This window comes from Heterodontus francisci, chromosome 33 (genome assembly GCF_036365525.1).
Source record: "Heterodontus francisci isolate sHetFra1 chromosome 33, sHetFra1.hap1, whole genome shotgun sequence".
Lineage (NCBI taxonomy): Eukaryota > Metazoa > Chordata > Chondrichthyes > Heterodontiformes > Heterodontidae > Heterodontus > Heterodontus francisci.
The window spans coordinates 37,889,465-37,908,338 of NC_090403.1; the positions used below are offsets into that span (position 1 = coordinate 37,889,465).

The following is an 18,874-nucleotide window of genomic DNA, read 5'->3' on the forward strand; positions in this document are numbered from 1 at the left end:
CAGTCTATTCCCTGTCAGGCTCCAGAGGTGCATTCAGATCCTACTCAAACTTGTGGCTAGCGATCAACTAACACAAATCTGGATCCAACTGATCAATATGCTTAGCCCCACACACGGTACATTAACATATGAGTTATCACTTGGGCTCATATTGCACATAACGCATTTAAGATGATTTGATTTCAATTCGATTAATTCAATACTTAATCTTGTATTACTTGCATCTTTTCCAGCATGCAGCACAAGACATTTTGTCTGATTTTCGTGTTAGCGTCCTTGGAAACATTTTTGATCAGTGTTATCATCAACAGGAACTTTATCATATCGAGGAATTTACGTCCTGTTCGGACAGTTAACAACCCCACCACTAACCTGCGCTTAAACTTCACACCATGGGAAAAATTAACATTTCTGTCTCCATACGGAGGAAATTGGTAAGCTATTATATATAATATTTATAGCTCCTAGTAATCCTGTTTTAGAATTTTGAGATTATGGCCCTGATTTTCTTCTTCCCACCCTTGACCTAGGTGCAGGTCAGATAGAAATCTGTCTTTGCAGCATCCTGCAGCCAGATATTGGCAGCAGAAACCCAGCCGTTGATGCCATGCTGACAGCCCTGCAACAGAAGGAATAGCCACCAGCTTTGGAACCTTGTGGTTTCTGTCTAAAAGGGATCCATTGCAGCACCTGGGGAATAAAAGGCTACTTACCTTTTTTAAGCCTGCCTGGTCTTACTGCCATCTTCCAATCTAAGAAGGGGAAGGCACAAGGTCAACTTCTCCTGGCAATCCTGCATTTAGGTGGCCACCAGGTTTGCAGCAAGTCGAGGCTGAAAGCTCCCATTGTGTCCTCCCACCTCATTTTCGTAGTTGTCTCTCCCCACAGTCAATCCCAGGAAATCTCTGGACAGCATAAAAGGGAGAGGAGATTGAATGTCACTTGTCTCTGCCTCTTTTCCTTTCCTTGTGCTCAGGAACGGAGTAATTTCCCAAGAACATAGGAAGAATTTTCAGAGACCACAGCCACAGAATTCGATAACGCCTGAAAACGGGCACGAGGGCGGCGATGAGTGATTAACCGATGCCCATTGCTTCCGACGCAGGCAGCACACAAACATCATTTAAATTAGCATGCAACCAGTGCTGAGCTGTTGAGAGACAGCATGCCTGTGCAGGGGTTGCAAAATTGTGAGAGGGTGGCACTGCTTAAAGTAGCCTGCAATACTTAAAGCCAGCCTGCATCTCTTAAAGGGGACATGCATTTTGGCTGGAGCAGGTACTGCAAGTCATTGTAGAAGTGAGTTTGACCTGGGATAGACACAAGAATGGTACAACATGGCATGGAAAGTATGCTCCAAGATTTTCTAATGCTGCAATGAAAGCCTTGGTCGAGGAGGTGCAGTGGAGAGATGTCATCTATCTACAGGGGGCTAGGAGGGCCTCCAGACAAATTGTCAGAAAGCAGTGGGACCAGATAACCGTGGCAGTCAATGCTATGAGTCTAGCCCCAGAGACCTGGGTGCTGTACCACAAGAAGTTCAATGACCTCACTGAGTGGTCAAGGTCAGTGAATGTATCTTCAAATGCCATATCCCACCAACTGCACCACTAGCCTTACACATAGCTTAATGCACCACACACCCATCAATCACCTATCAAAAATCTCTAACATTTATAGCCTCACTCTCACACACTTAGCACTGCTGCAAGCCTCACACCCACATTTCACAGCTTGCACACATTGCCAGATATTCAACTTTGACAGTCACATCACCCAAACACATTGCAGCACACTCACAGGCAAACTTCCTTCTCTCTTGCAGGACAAAGTGGCACATAGCCGGAGGCAGCAGCACCTAACTGGCAGACAACAGGCACAGCTGCATGTCCTTACCCCCGTGGAAAAGATGGTGCTCACCATCATTGGAGTGGCCAGGACTGAGGACATGGCCCGTGGCGGAGCTGAAACCGTTGAAGATAACAATATGATCATACCTAATCTTCCCTCTCACATCCCATTTGCCCCTCATCCCACAAACCCTTCTAATTTACAAGCTGCAGATGGCACCCGCTCTGCCAAGTACTGTAGGCTCCTGCAGGCAGCAGGAGTGTCACTTAAGCACCCCAATGGTCTGTCCTATCACATTTAGTGTGGCAGCTTGGCTTTCGTTATATGCATGCTGCCCACCTATGCATGGTGGACCAAAATCGTGAGCCATGTCACCAGTGGATAGCCCATTGACCTGCATGATACACTGAGTGTGATCACACACCAGCTAGATGTTGAGGAAGAGGAACTCTTCTGATTGTGACACCTGCAAATTGATATGCATGCAGTCAATGACTCCCTGCACCATTGGGAAGCCTGGAATCCTCATGAAGCTGCATACTCCCTCCACCTGCTTTTCTCTGGCAAGACAGAAAGAAATGTATTCAGCTGTCTTGGAATACGGAACTTCAGTGACTTCCCTAATGTAGCAGTGGGTGATGATCTGGGAGAGATTACATATATCGCCTGCTCCAGCCTGGAAGGAGCCACACACATAAAAGTTCATGGCCATGAACCTTCACAGTAACTGGCAATGCCATTCTTGCCCTGCTCTGAGGTTGCAATAGGTGACAGATTTCTAAGGACATCCTTAGTTGAAATGGAGACATCTGACACTGTTCCTCACTGAGGTTCAGTTAGGAGAGTTGCTCCCTGAAGATTCTGTATAGATATAGTCTCCAGCTGAGAGCCCTTATCCTCCTTTGCCTCCCTCTTTCAGCAGTTTGTCCTGCTCTCTGTCATCTCTGCTTATTCTCCCTGTCATTCTGTAGGCCAAAGCGGATACAAACTATGGCATCCATATCTGGGAGCAAGTGGTCTGTGCAGAAAAGTCCCTCAGTACAAGTCCCTAGCAATTTTAACCAACTTTGGAAACTACCAAATGCTTCTACAATTGCAGCAAGAGCTAGCAGAAATTACTCTGCAATTAACCTGAAAGTAGTTGATGATCCCTTTAGATAGCATTGGTGGGAGGGGGCTGGAGGTCTTTCCTGCTGCTGAACGCGTGTTCAGCTGTGCAAGGTTAAGGGAGGGTGCTGGATTTTTGAGCTCCAGAATTGCAGAGCTAGCATCAAATCAGTGTTATACATTGACTGACGTCACCATCTGCATACTCTGCATTTTCCAGCAGATGCTTTCTGTGCATGCGCACTAATGCCCTCACCAAAATGGCATCTGTTGTGGCCAGCACCAAATGTGTGCACAGGACACCATTTTGGGACCAGACATTGGTAGCACCAAGAGAAGGGTGCAACACAGCTGAATTTTGCGGCCTATATATTTTGAATTGTCCATTCTCTCTCTCTATGATGTCCACGAGTTGCATATCATGGCTTTTTCCTGATATCACTATGGGGCAAGATGAGGAGGCTGGCCCCAAGAACTATCTTAGCTGGTAGGGAGATTGAACCCATGCTGGGTTGGTATTTATTCCACACTACAGTCTAGCCATCTGAGCTAAACAACCCCTAGAATTTCTTATTAGGATCATTTAAAGAATATTTTAGGCATTTCCTGTTACAAATACCCTTTGTTGAACTTCAGTCATGAAATTTGCAGACTGGAAAATACTGGTAGGTTTCAGGTTCAGAACCTTTTTTAAAATTCATTCATGGGATGTGAGCATTGCTGGCTAGGCCAGGATTTATTGCCCATCCCTAATTGCCCTTGAGAAGTTGCTGGTGAGCTGCCTTCCTGAACTGCTGCAGTCCATGTGAGGTAGGTACACCCACAGTGCAGTTACGAATGGAGGTCCAGGATTTTGCACAGCGACAGTGAAGGAACGGCAATATAGTTCCAGGTCAGGATGGTGTGTGGCTTGGAGGGAAACCTGCAGGTGGTGGTGGTCCTATGCATCTGCCGCCCTTGTCCTTCTCGGTGGTAGAGGTCGTGGATTTGGAAGGTGCTATCTAAGGGGCCTTGGTGCGTTGCTGCAGTGTATCTTGCAGATGGTTCACACTGCTGCCACTGTGCATCGATGGTGCAGGAAGTGAATGTTTGTGGATGGAGTGTCAATCAAATGGGCTGCTTTGTCCTGGATGGTGTTGAGCTTCTTGAGTGTTGTTAAAGCTGCACCAATCCAGGCAAGTGGAGAGCATTCCATCACACTCCTGACTTGTGCTTTGTAGATGGTGGACAGGCTTTGGAGAGTCAGCAGGTGAGTTACACATAGCAGAATTTCTAGCCTCTGACCTGCTCTTGTAGCTATGGTATTTAAATGGCTACTCCAGTTCAGTTTCTGGTAAATGGTAAGCTCCCAGGATGTTGATAACGGGCGATTCAGCAATCATAATGCCATTGAATGTCAAGGGGAGATGGCTAGATTCTCTTTTGTTTGAGATAGTCATTGCCTGGCATTTGTGTGGCGCGAATGTTATTTGCCACTTATCAGCTCAAGCCTGGATATTGTCCAGATCTTGCTGCATTTCTACATGGACTGCTTCAGTATCTGAGGAGTCACAAATGGTGCTGAATATTGTGCAATCATCAGCGAACATCCCCACTTCTGACCTTATGATTGAAGGAAAGTCATTGATGAAGCAGCTGAAGATGGTTGCGCCTAGGGCACAACCCTAAGGAACTCCTGCAATGATGTTCTGGAGCTGAGATGATTGACCTCCAACAACCACAATGAGTGAATTGCTCAAAAACTTCCACTTCATGACTTGTACGTGCAATATGTTTAGGCTGCAGATTCTACATTGCACTTGTGTGTTTATGAAGGACATGAATGTTCTTCTCAGGGTCTGTTGCACCAGCTAATTTCAATTTTAAATGTTTCTGAGTTCTACAGGACAGATGGCAAAAATGAATGCAGCTGTCGAGTATTGGAACCGGAAATGGTTTTGCATGATTTTGAAAAAGTTTACATTCAGAAAGATATTCTGTCAGTCAAAAAACGAAGAAGACTACAATATGAACAATATAAAAAAAGGTAATTTATAAATGACACCCTTGCAGCATTTGACCACCTTTGTATGTATTTGGCATTTCATTCTGGGAAAGAAACAGGCTTTTTGCAGTGTTGGTGAAAAGGTTCACTACCACAGGTAGTGCAGTTGAGAGTATCTGTCTCGGAATCTGAGAAGGTCATTGCCCCTCCAATTCCTATATACTGTTACGACCAGGTGAGAAAGGTGTCTAGGGCTCCCTCTCATCCTTCACCTGGTCTTACTGTAACAGGGTTTAATTTTAAACACACAGTGTTTTCAGCTCCCCCTTGGTGAATCCTTTTCACCGCTTTCCAATTATAAGGCATAGAAACCAGCATAACAGGTTTTCATCTGGTTTAAAGAAGAAAAGTGAAATTTTCTTAAACTTAAACTCTAATTCGGTTAATGCCTACGGCTACACGACGCGTACATGCAATACACACATGCAGATAGAGACAGAAAGAAAACAGAAGAAATAAAGTGGAAAAGTTTGAGGCAATATCTGAGGAGGTTCTGTGTGTTACAGTTCTTCAAGCTCACTGTAGAGTCCTTGATTGTAGGTAGATCTTGCTTTTCGTTGGGGCCCAGTATTCTTCTTAAACCTTGTTCGCTGTAGGAGACTTTTCTCTCTTGGGGTTCATGTGTCTTCAGTGGATTCAGAGGCTTGTGAGAAGGAGATGGGAGCAGGCAGACAGGAGAGGCTGTGGCGAGCCAGCCAGGAGAGATCTTCTCATTCCAGGAGCATTCTGCTTTCTGCCCAAAATGTTTGTACAAATTCAAAAACTCAGGTTGCCCAGCAGGTTGGTCATGTGACTAACTGGTTTGACCGTGTCCATTTGTGTATTCAGCCGTCTTAGCAGTCAACCTGGAATGCGCGGTCCCCCACCTTCAACCTCTGGTGATCAAAAGTCCTTTGTGGGTTGAATGTGTCAGGGAATGGTCCTTTGTCCTTTCCAATCATTGTCTGTTAATATGCAAATATCTTTCCAGCCAAAGGTCCATTGTGGGTTAAATGTGTCAGGGAATGGCTGCTTTGTCCTTCCAAACACTGTCTGTTAATATGCAAATGTATTTCCAGCCAAGATCTGGCAATTTTTTAAAGCGAGCCCTTTCTTCACTTCAACAACAGTTTGTGATTTAATGTACATGTGGCGAAATTAATATGCCTCATGCTTGGCATAACAATACATTACCTTTAAAAAGGGATCTTCTGAACGTTAATGTTAACTGGGGAAATGACCTGAATTACAATAAACTTATTCATTCAGAGAACTCTCCAAATAAACTTTCTAACAACAGTCTAAACTGACGCTTCAGTGCAGTGCTAAATATTGCATGTTGGAGGTATCCTCTTTCAGATGAGATGCTAAACCAAGGCCCCATCTGACCTCAGGTGGTCTATGGCACTATTCAAAGAAGAGAAGGGGAATTGTCCTGGTGTCCTGGCCAACATTTATCCTTCAGCCAACATCACTAAAAAAGATTATTTAGTTATTTATCTCATTGTTATTTGTGGAATCTTGCTATGCACAAATTGGCTGTTATGGTTCCCTTTGTTACAAAAGTGAATACACTTCAAAAATATTTCATTGACTAAAGAGCGATGCGGGGTCCTGAAGCCATGAAAGGTGCGACATATATGCAAGTTCTTTCTTTACTATTGGGATGGTAAGCAGTTAAATCCTGGTGCAGAGAGCTTACTGTAGCACTGGAACCATTAACGGACAAAACTTTCCTTTTTATATATATATATATATATATACAAATAGCTGCCAACCCTAGTTGGACATGTTCACTTAATACAGGTTGCAATAAGTTGTGGCCTGATTTAGGTAGGTTAAGGGAATTTACCCATCCATAGTAGATGTCTTTCAATGTGGACAAGCAGTGCAATGCATTTGGGGATATTAAACTCCAGGCATGTTTATAATACGGCCATCGAGTATTTTTTAAAAAACACAAAAATTAGGCTAGATAAACCTTTGGTATGTCTACATTTTGAGTATTCGACCCAATTTTAGTCCCCAGTCATAGCAGTGGCTATACTCTGGAGAAGCACAAATAAAAGTGACCATATTCATGCCTGGCCTTAGGGCTCTTACTTGTCATGATAGGCTTCAAGTGTTAACAGCAATTTACTTTACTGAATCACAGGGTTAGAGAGGATATGGTATAAGGTTTTTAAAAAGATGCGCGCATCACAATATATGGATCATTCTTTTTCCATATGAATAACCATACTGCTTAGAATCTTATCCTAAGCAGATTATTCCGTTGTCTAAAATTATCATCTAATTAGACAGTAGTCAACCACTTTTCAATGCACATATCTCTGCCAAAGCACAGCTAGGATAGTAAGCTGTTCTATTCTAGAAAGCCAGTTGGTGAAGGATAGAACTGGAGCCAATCTTGAACACTTTTATATTTATTTATAGAGTTACACACAACAAGCCTACACAGACAAACCCAACACCCACAGTTTTAGTCAGTGTCTATGTATAGGGACTCAAGTGAATCTCTAGTTAATGCCCGCCACCTGCATGCAATTAAACACAATTAATATACAATTAACATAAGCTGCTCCAAATGTTACATTTCTGTTTTCTGTCTGGTTTGCTCAAGATCCTCCAGCACTTGGGAATTCAAGGGAAATTTTTCAGAGGTTTTTTTTTTCCTCTGCTTTCTGGCTTTTGCTAGAAGATTACATGATGAGGGGATAAGTCCATGGCTGCACCATGTCTACGTTGGGCTTGATGGGCCAGCTGTATTTTCCCAACCTTCTTTGCATACATTTGTATATTGTTTCAGTTCTATAAGACATATTTGTTTGGAAATGTATTTAAAGTGTTCTTAGCTCTCACCATTCCTCAAATCCATGGTCAATCTTATGTTTATATCTCCTGCACAATTAGCTTTCCAAGGAATAGAGGATGACCTGGATAAAGAAAAGGAGCCTAGGAAACCATGACTGCATTCTTTCCTGAATAAGTTGGTGGGGGGAGCATTTCTCTGCTGTATTGTGATCTCAGATTTATTCCCTGTTCCTCTCACAATACCTTTTCAGCAGCTGCAATAGCATTTATAGTGTCAATGTGACTTTAAGTGAAAACTCTGGACAAAAACAAAAAGGTGTGTTCAAAGTTATGTTGTTCTTAGTATAATGCCTATTTCTATACAGAAATGAATCACCCACGAAGAATGTAATCATAGCACAACCTAATTCTCCTCTAAGCTATCCTATCCAGGGAGTTGAAGTCATGCCACTGTATTCTATTCTCATCCCAGGTTTGTACATTAATTTCAATTTTCAATAAACAGATTTAAAAAGTTTTATTTTTAACCACAAAAAAATTAATCTTTTAAAATTTACCTTGCTTTAGGATTAGGGGTGCATGCCTCCCAAAGAGAGAACTATATGGTATGTAAAGCCTTAATAAACAGCGTCATTGACATACAGAGAGCTTAATTTGTTGGCACAATTTACATGGAAATTTGGTTTCAAACTCTATCTGCTTTACTTATATTTCAGGAAACTCCCCATTAATGTTTGTAGCAGGGACTATATTTGTATTTATAGAAAATTATTTACTTTTTATACCAAGGTCAAACTGAAAGCTACTCAAGGACTATTCAATACAATTGTTGAAACTTCTGAAGATGTGTTAAATGGAGTAGGTGAAAAAGAATTGACAATAACAAGTCCAAGTTTGGAAATCATCAATAATATACTCAAACATGTTACGTATACAAGCATAAGGTACCAAATTGACGCTGCTGATTTAGGTAAGCACAACATTTCCTTTCATCTTTAAAGTACTACTGAATCCAAAAGTTAGATTTTTGGCTCCTGACAAATGCTAAAAATCCTAGTACAAAGGTAATCAAACTGTAGGGCTGGATGTTATGCTCTGTTAAAAGGCGGGTATTTTAGCGAGTGGTGGGTGGGGTGTGGGGGTGTGGGGGGGGGGGGGTGCCAGAGAATCGGCGCAGAGTCGCCTGCCATGGAACCAGACGCTGTAAAGATAGTTTCTGAACTTCTTGAAGGCAGCAAAGTTCTGTGGCAGCACCTCCGTCATGACGGGTTCGTAATTTAAAACTGTTACATAATGTTTTGCATGAATTTGTATTTAATTCGCCGCGATTCTACCAGGCATTTGCAATCTTGTGCATAACGTGCGACTCTCACATGCCTCACTTTCCTGTCTTTGAAAAGCTGGCACCGCTGAGGCGAGGGTCATCAGTGCCTGCATAGGCTGGTAAGTTGTCTGCAGTTATCTTGTGGATTATTTTTTTCACATCGGACATTGCCGCTGAGCTCCATCTGCAGATGTGAGGGAAGGAGGGACCTCGTGAGTTGATACTGTTGAGGGCGGGAGGGTGAAACTTTGCAATCCAACATCAGGAGATGCCATTAACGGCTTCGCCAATGTCGCACCCGCCACGTGATTTGGGGGCCGGATGCTGTCATTATGCTAAATGGCCACCCACTGTGTAATCATAGCGGCAAGGCTGCTGACCTCATAGGCGGGACCACCGCCATTTTGCACACCTGCCGCTGCTCCCGGTGGCGAGTTAATAAAATCCAACCCGTAATGTGTGGATTGTACACAATGGGCTGAATTTTACCAGCCCCTCGACGCCGCGGATCGCGGCACGGTAAAATGCTGCGGGGAGAGACCCGCCTCGACGCGTGACGTCGAAATGGGCCCGCCGATTTTACCAGCAGTGGCGGGACCTCGATGCGGCCCACCCGCCGCATAGTGGCGGCACCACAATCAACATATGGTAATGATTACTTACCTGTGCTGATTATGCAGCCCGCCACCTCTCCACCAACACTGCCAGATTTTTTGTTGAATGGGCGGCCGTAACGTGCCGTCCCGTTCATGATCTGAAAAACTGGCGGGTCTTCACTCTGCATTATGGAAGGGAAGAGGGAGGGGGGATACACAGGGGTCTAACTCGGCATTCCTAAAGGGAGGAGGGAGGGGGGATACACAGGGGTCTAACTCGGCATTCCTAAAGAGAGGTGGGGGGGATACACAGGGGTCGCACTGGAGGGAAAGCTGTGCTGGCATGAAGGGAGGTACTGTGTACCATCCCTCCGTTAACAGTGTACGCTCTGTGTTTGTGAGGGGACAATGGCACATTAAGCACCCTGTGTATGGGGAGGGTGCCAGAAAGGGCAGGAGCATTAAGGTTTTATGGATGGTGGGGGCAATTGATTCTGCTGGTAGGATCTTGATGTGGTCATGCTGTACCACTCTGAGTGTTGGCCGATGGGCAAATGCCATGGCACACCATATAGTTGATCCAGAAAATCAGCTGATGTACCTGTCAACACCAATCCGTGCCCTGTTAGGAACCTTCGAATACATACAGGGTTCAATTTTATTTATCACATAGAAATAGGTATGGCTCATCCTACATTGTGTGATCCTCTGCACGAGAGTATTCATATACGCTAGAGGCAAAATCAACAGGCAGGTTCGATCCACGTAGAGGCCCCCAGTCGTGAGCAGCAGCCCCCAAGGGGAGCCCGCCATTATGGTTGCCATGCATCTACAGGCCCCACATGACATGCCATCGGATGTCAGAGCACCAGAGTCAGAGGAGATTGGGCATGTAGAAAGGGTGGTGACATGTCTCTGTGCCCTGCTGAAGGATGACCTGCGGCCCATGGGCTCCAGTGGACATCCCATGCCTTTGTTCCTCATAGTGGCAGCAGTTCTCAAGCCTGACGCCTCTGCAACCTTTTAGGGGCCCACCAGAGACCTTTGTGGGGTCACATAGTCAGCAGTGTACCGCTGCATCAGGCAGGTCACCAATGCCCTGCACCGGAGGGCCAGTGAGTATGTCTGCCTCAGGACGGACTCTCACAGACAAGCCCAGAGGACCATTGGTTCTGGCACCATTGCAGGGGAACCATAGATTGTAATGTTCATAGACTGCACTCATGTGGCCATCAGGCCTACTGCCAGGCTACCACCTGCAGACGTCACCATTAAAGGAGCCCTCTCAATCTAGGTGAAGCTGGTGTGTGAACACCGCAGATGCTTGCAGCAAATGTGTGACTGCTTCTCAGGCAGCTGCTATGACACCTGGGTCTTGCACCAGTCCCAGTTGCCACTGCTGTTCACTGAACTGGCTCAGATGGAGGGGTGGCTTCTTGGAGATAAGGGCTATCCTTTGCAGACATGGCTCCTGACACCAGTGAGAGACTCCACCACTGCTGCAGAGGAGAGATACAAAGCCAGCCACTGAGCTACATGAGCCACCATTGAGCAGGAGATCAGCATGTTGAAAGAGCACCTCTAATGCCTGTATGGATAGGGTGATGCCCTGTACTACAGGCCAAAAAAGCCAGCTCCTTTCTTTGCTGCTGTGCACAACTACATACCCAATAGGCCTGGCATAATGAAGAGAGACGTCAACAAGATTCCTCCTCGGACTATGAGGATGCTGAGGACCTACAATATGAAAGATGCATGGGAGGGCAGATGGCACCCAGGCTCTGCATACAGGGCTAGCAGTGAGCTAGGGATGTATGTAAGTGACTTATCAGACACAGTGGCGCAGTGGTTAGCACCGCAGCCTCACAGCTCCAGGGACCCGGGTTCAATTCTGGGTACTGCCTGTGCGGAGTTTGCAAGTTCTCCCTGTGACCGCGTGGGTTTTCGCCGGGTGCTCCGGTTTCCTCCCACCACCAAAGACTTGCAGGTGATAGGTAAATTGGCCATTATAAAGTGCCCCTAGTGTAGGTAGGTGGTAGGGAATATGGGATTACTGTAGGGTTAGTATAAATGGGTGGTTCTTGGTCGGCACAGACTCGGTGGGCCGAAGGGCCTGTTTCAGTGCTGTATCTCTAAATAAATAAATAAATAAAAAGGCTGTCAGCTCCATAGGAACTGACATGAGCTCTGCAAGCCACACATCATCCTTGCTCACCTGCTGTGCACCAGTCCACATCTGCAGCATCCCTGTGTAAACCATTAGAGGCAGCAGCTGACTGAGCCAATGTCCACATCACTGCATCCATGGAGAGGCTCATGTGTAATGGTGGCATGGCAATGATGTTATTGCATACGTTGGCTCTTCTGAAGGGCCAACGGTGCAATGGGATGTGGCATTGGCGCTACATGCTGGCACACATCATTCACACAGAGTAAAGGACACACATGTTGGTGAGGAACATTTAGTGAAAGACGTATTTACATTGCTGCGACACCCGTGCATTCCCATTTGTGTCAGTGTGTTTTCTGAACATCTCTGTAATACCTTTTATGGTGTATTTAAGACTCACGTCCTGGAATGTGGAAATGTAAGATTATTCACTCAGGTGCGGCACGCCTACACCTGAGTGGGAGAAGAAGATCGCAACTTCACAGGACACTGGGACACAGCAGGGTAAATATGTTGCAGCAAAGCAGAAAGTGCTGGGGTAACTCAACAGGTCAGGCAGTATCTGTGGAGAGAGAAAAAGAGATAACTTTCAGGTCTGTGAACTTGGACAAGTTGACTCTGCTTCTCTCTCCACAGATGCTGCCTGACCTGCTGGATTTCTGCAGCACTTACTGCTTTGCTGCCAGGTTGACAGCAGCACCACTCTTCAGCAGTCAGGTAAGTATTCTTTGACTGCTGTCAGGAAGCAGGTGCTGGGGCACTTAAAATAGGGCCCCAGCACCTGCCGCACAACTGTCAAAGGGTTTCTCACTGCGCCGAATGTCCCGTCTCTCCCCACATAATATCGGGGGGAAGGCTCAGCGCAGTGATGCAAATGAGCCCCCGTGCATAATATCGCGGGGGCTCTGTGGCGACCTCTAAATGCGGGCACTGCGCTGAGTTTAAAGGGCACTGTCGCAGAAGGCGGCACCTCGATAAAATTCAGCCCAATGGGTTGAATTTAATGGAGCTGACAGGGTCCTGATGACAGTTGAAAAGCTGAAGGGAACCTCTCCTCAGTCCTTCGGACAACCCCACCACCCCATGCAATTCAACGGTGCTCGGGCAATTAACAGGGATCCTGCCTCCAAGTGTTGCTGGCCAATCAGAGGGAGCGGTGGCCAATGCCGATCCTGCACCATGCCTGGGACCATGAACAGCATCGGAACTCTGGACCTTAGGTAAGTGAGGCAGGCTTGGCGACCAGTCTGGCAGGCCCCGGTGAGGGATGGGTGGGGGTGGGTGGTCTTTGAGGGCAGGGTTTAGCGAAGATTCAGCTTTTCTGCCATCCGTCCCCACCTTCCGTCGCGATTCTATGAGCTCCCCCACTGACCCTTAGTCTGCCTCCCAGTGGGCCCATTAAATACTGCCCAATTTTTCTGAGTCAGCTCATTTCCATAATTATTTGCAGTTTCCATGGTAACTGTTGCCTCATGCAGGAACTAGACTAAGGACTGGAAGGAAGGATACCAGAAAATCATGATATGTGAAATTTAAAGAGATACAGCTACTAAGAGGAAATTGGCTGTATGAGGGTCAAAAATTCTTATAGCCTTTAGAGAGGCTCAAAAGACACTTCAATCCTTTGGCAGCTTGCAGCTATTAGTGAGACTGGAGGGGGAAGAGATAGGAAAGAAGTACCAGGCAAAAATGAAGTGAATGGAAAGTAAATGTGCAATAATGATACGAAGGCTGGGGACAAATAACTGACCAGCCGAGCACCTGACCCTGTATCAATGGCTGGAGAACTGGGCATTATGCTGCATAAAGCAAGTGTGTCAGGAGTGTGCCACCTTATTGGCAGCAGTGGGTTCCTTCTCCATAGAGCAGATGTGCATCTTGCCTGCAATAAGCCTGGGGCATAAATGGTAAAGGCTGACTTATACTTTCAGAGTTTTGTACATTTGTTGTTCAGCGATATTTTATTCAGTGCTTATCATTCAATTATTATGCTTTTTCCTTTTTATAAAAGTGTATTTTCAGTTTGAAGAGCATACTGCTATTTTTCCGATCATCATCAGGCAGCCCCCAATGCCACGGTTATTTGATCCTGGACCAGGTAACTTTAATGAGAATTTGGGTTACAAAAAGATTATTAGTAACAAAACCTGAAGATTAGCTGATATTTAAGACATAAATTGAATTACCTATGTTAACAGTATATATTTATGCTGGTTTGCAATGAATTTGAATAATTTCAGCCATTTTATTGAATCTGTAAATGACTTTTCTTGAGTCAAAATGTGATCAATGTATTTCGATGCAACTTGTCACTACAACTAATTTCATTTTTTAAATCCTTATTCTAGACAGTAACATCAACTCCTTGGTTACAATAGTGACGAAGACATTCTTAAGATATCATAAGCTTCGGATCTTAATAAATAGCATTCGTAATTTTTACCCAAACATTACAATAATCATTGCAGATGACAGTGAAACACCTGAAAAGATTGAAGGCCCCCACATCGAACAATACATGATGCCATTTGCAAAAGTACAGTAAACCCTTTTTTTTGCTCATTATCATTTGCAACATTGATAATGTAAACCAAAATTAAGTTAATATCATTCTGGCCCCATTAATATTTTATAGCCTATATTGAATCAGTATAACCAAAGCCCCAATGCTTCTCACAGATTTGATATCTTGAATATTCAATTTGTAAACGAATCATAGAATATTGTTAAATATTCTTGTTTTTAATAATGTAGGCTTGGCTTCAAAACCTGTTTTCTCTAACAAAACTCCACCTCTGTCCCAATCACAGTTATATCAGTGCTTTTCAGGTTACCTTTTCTACTTTTGTCACAAATCTCAAAAACAACCAAATGGATTCTGATTGATTGCATCATAATAGCTTTGCTTTCAGACATACAAAAGACTTCACTAATTTCACCCCAAAAAACTATAAAACAGAAAACACACTTTTATATATAATTAAATTTTAAAAACTAAAATTAACAACAGTATCATCTGTACAATCTCAAATAAAAGTTCTCAAGTGATTTAGCAAGCACAAAAGGGAAATCAGAGAAAACAAGTTGCCCACATTTACAGATTTTTGTGTTTCCTCTCAGGGATGGTTTGCTGGACGAAATTTGGCAGCTTCGCAGGTTACAACTAAATATCTCCTTTGGGTGGATGAGGATTTTCTATTCACAGAAGAAACTAAACTAGAAAAGCTGGTAGATGTATTGGAAAAAACAAACTTGGATGTGGTAAGGGATCACATTCATAGCCATGTTAAGATGATTCCTTTTTCCAAGGTAGAGAAACCCACCTGACCTCTGTATGTACAAGTGTAACTGCCACAATTGCCATTTGCCAACTCCATTTGCATCATTAATACCTTAAATCCTGAATGTGATGACTGTTTCCACAAGTCAACACAAGCATGTATAAATAGAAGGTTTGCACAGCATGGCCTATTGACTGGTGACCCCCAAGGCGATAATAGAATAATAACGTGAAGAGAATTTTACAGTATTTGTCATAATCTGCTATTAGCTTCAGTTGGCACAAAAATGACATATAAATTGTAAAGAACAGAATGGCTCATGCACAGAGGAATAATCATAAAGTCTTTTGGCTATAATACCTGTACTTATCATTGTTCAGTTCGAACATATAACAATCTTACGAGAAATTCATAAAGGCAAATTATAAGTCACTATGAATTATCAATAATTGACATGCTTTGATAAAGAAAGTGATCAAAAACATGTTAAACAAGGGTGTGCCTTTCTTTCAAGCATCGAACTTAGTTATTATTGCTGATAGATTAGTATGAATGCTTAACATGTTTTTATGAAATTATTTTGTCTGCTATTTTAATGCAGATATTAACTTATTTATTTTAAATGGGTAAGTACCTCACTTAAGTATCACAAAACATACATTATAATCACACCATAATATCTAGACTATAACTACATTAATATTTTCAAATCAACTTCATAGCATATGTACTATTTTTCAAATAACGGGAATTATTATTTCCCATAGGTTGGTGCCTCTGTCAGTGGGAGTCGATTCCAGTTTAAGCTATGGTATGAAAAAGGAAATGATGCTGGGGACTGCTTGTTTTCCCAGTTTGGCAGTTTTCATGCATTGGATGGGTTTCCACATTGCGTGGTAACTAGTCTTGTGGTCAACTTTTTTCTGGCCAGGACACAAAAGGTATGGAGTGTTGGATTTGACCCTCGATTGGCAAGGGTAGCTCACCCAGGTAATTTCACTCACATTATGTATGTTTATACTAGTGATTCTGGCTGTACTAATTAAGCTTTGATCAAGTTTTGTCTGCTTATATACATAGTTAGTTATCTTAGTAAAGCATAACTCATTAGATTTTCTGTTCATTGACTAAGAATAGGCAGAAATCCACCCAAATTTTCAGGTAGTCTGGCTGATGAAATGATAGACTTGCTTTATCACGTACGCACTTCCTTTGATGTTTTCAGATCAACCATATAACACAAAAGTCTTTTCATGTAACAAAATAATATAGTTTTACCTAGGATTGGTTTATTATGTGAAAATGTGGCCACTCTTTCAAAAGGACATTGATGCATTAGAAGATTAGAGAAGAATAACGGGCTCAGAGTGTTTCAGAGAGATAGGCAAATCTAAAATTGTTTTCACTAGAAGAAAGAAGATTGATCGGGGACATCATCTGCGTTTGGAAAATACTGAAACATAAATGAGTTGTTTCAGCTGAAAATTAGATTGTGGATATATGGAACAGACTCCCAGAAAGTACCAACAGAAAATATTAGAAATATATAAGAGTCTGTCAACGTCTGAAAAGAGACACTAACATTTCAGGAATATTCCTTGTTTTTTCCTCCCATTACACATAATCCAATTTCTCCACATTTAATTGCATTTGCTTCCCATGGCCATTTCATTAACTTCATAGAATCATAGAAACTTACAGAACAGAAGGAGGTCATTTGACCCATTGTGACTACGCTGACACTTTGAAAGAGCAGTTGTGCTTAGTCCCACATTCTCGCTTTTGTCCTTAAGCCCATAAGTTCTCCATCCTCAAGTATATGTCCAACTCCCTTTTAAAATTATTTATAGAATCAGCTTCCACCTCCTTTTCAGGTAAAGTATTCCTGATCCCAAAAACTCTCAAGAGGGAACAAAAATTCTCCTCATCTCCCCAATAGATCTTTTCCAATGCTTTTGAATCTATAACCTCTTGTTATTGAACCACTCACCAGAGGGAATATTTTTTTCCCTACTCTATCAAAACCTATCAAAACTCTATCAATGCATCATCTTGAAAACCTCTATTAGGTCACCTCTTAACTTCCTCTGTTCCAAGGAGAACAGGCTAACTTTTCCAACTTTTCCTCATAACTGAAGTCCATCATCTCTGGGAACAATATAGTAAACCTGCTCCGTACCCTTTCCAAAGCCTTTACATCTTCCCTGAAGTGTGGTGTCCTGAATTGTCCACAATCAGCCAGTTGAGGCCTAAACAGTGATTTATAAAGTTCTAGCATGATTTATTTGATTTTATATTCTATTCCTGAATTTATAAACCCAAGTAACCCATCTGCTCTTTTAATCACCTTATCAACTTGTCCTTCTACCTTTAAGGATTTGTTTATCTGGACACCAAGGTCCTTCTGCTCATCTACACTTTTCAAAATCATGCTACTTATAGTGTAATGTCTTTCCATATGAATCCTCTCAAAGTGCATTACGTCACACTTCTCTGCATTGAACTCCATCTACCATGCTTCTGCCCATTTTGCCGTCCTTTCTATGTCATTCTGATGCCAAGTTTTGCATCAGCTGCAATATCATTAGCAAACTTTATAATGCTGTTCTGTACACCCGCGTCTAGGCCATTAATGTACATTGCCAAGAACAATAGACCCAAAACTAATCCTTGAGGAGCACCACAGTTAAACACCTCCCAAGCTATCGGCTTCTGTGTCCCTCAATGCAGTGTAGAGTACGACAGTCAGGTTGAGTAAATTGAGATTTCAGGATAGATAAATGTTTTGAAATTTCCCATTGGATGAGTTGCCTTTTCTTGTTTCACATTATCTCAATGACTATTTTTCTACAATAATATTAATTACGAAAATTGTTTTTGAATCATTCCTAGAGTTTTTCATTGATGGCCTTGGTAGTTTGCTTGTGGGATCATGCACTGATGTCCGCATTGGTCACCAGAAGAAGGAAAAACAAATACAGGAATCACTGAAGGCAGTTGAAAAAAGATACGCAACTTTTAGACATGCAAATAAGCGTCAATTCAAATCGCGCCTTGCTTTGGTCCATTTCAAAAATTGGCTTAAATGTTATGCGCAATACAAGCACTGAGGGGCTGGATTGCCTTTGCATTCATTGACTGTTGAAATGTTTTCCTCCTTTTTACACAAGTGGAGTTGCTTGAAATAATCATTGCTATTTGAACACAAGATTGAGCTCTTGGGAAATGGTGAACACAATCAAGTTTAGTTTATAAAGGTACGAGCCAAAAAATAAATACAAACATTAATATTGCTTCTTCATCTGTTGGTCATGATTCTCTCGGGCAACTACAGGAGAAAACTATAATTTTGCTTTAACTACAAAACAGATTTCATGTTAAAGGGTAATTGTCATCTCACCTAGCAACCACAGCCACCCCCCACTCCCATTCATCTGGATACATGTATGCAATATTATGCTTCAGAGGAACTAAAGAAAGTCAGGAACGAGTCATTCAGCCTGTTTAAACCTATCTTTCTACTACATTAAATGTGCATTTATACGAAAAATGTGGTGTCATTGCAAAGTGACTATTACTTTGTCCCAATATTGTGTGTTAGCCATGGTTTAGTGGGTAGCACTCCTGCCTCTGAGTCACCTAGTTCCAGATTCAATTCCCATTCCAGGGCTTGAGCACAAAAATCAAGAATAACACTCCAGTGCAATA

At 42.9% G+C, this 18,874-nt stretch overlaps 1 protein-coding gene across 1 annotated transcript; it reads left to right on the plus strand.

Annotated features, from left to right (window-relative positions):
* Positions 1–8,202: 8,202 nt before the first annotated feature.
* On the plus strand, positions 8,203–18,331 carry LOC137347921 (beta-1,4 N-acetylgalactosaminyltransferase 2-like). Its single transcript, XM_068012973.1, has 8 exons — positions 8,203–8,267; positions 8,363–8,400; positions 8,585–8,765; positions 13,897–13,983; positions 14,234–14,421; positions 15,006–15,146; positions 15,934–16,156; positions 18,059–18,331. The coding sequence occupies exons 1-8, from the start codon at positions 8,240–8,242 to the stop codon at positions 18,274–18,276; spliced, it is 1,104 nt and encodes a 367-aa protein (XP_067869074.1). The 5' UTR covers positions 8,203–8,239; the 3' UTR covers positions 18,277–18,331.
* Positions 18,332–18,874: the final 543 nt, after the last annotated feature.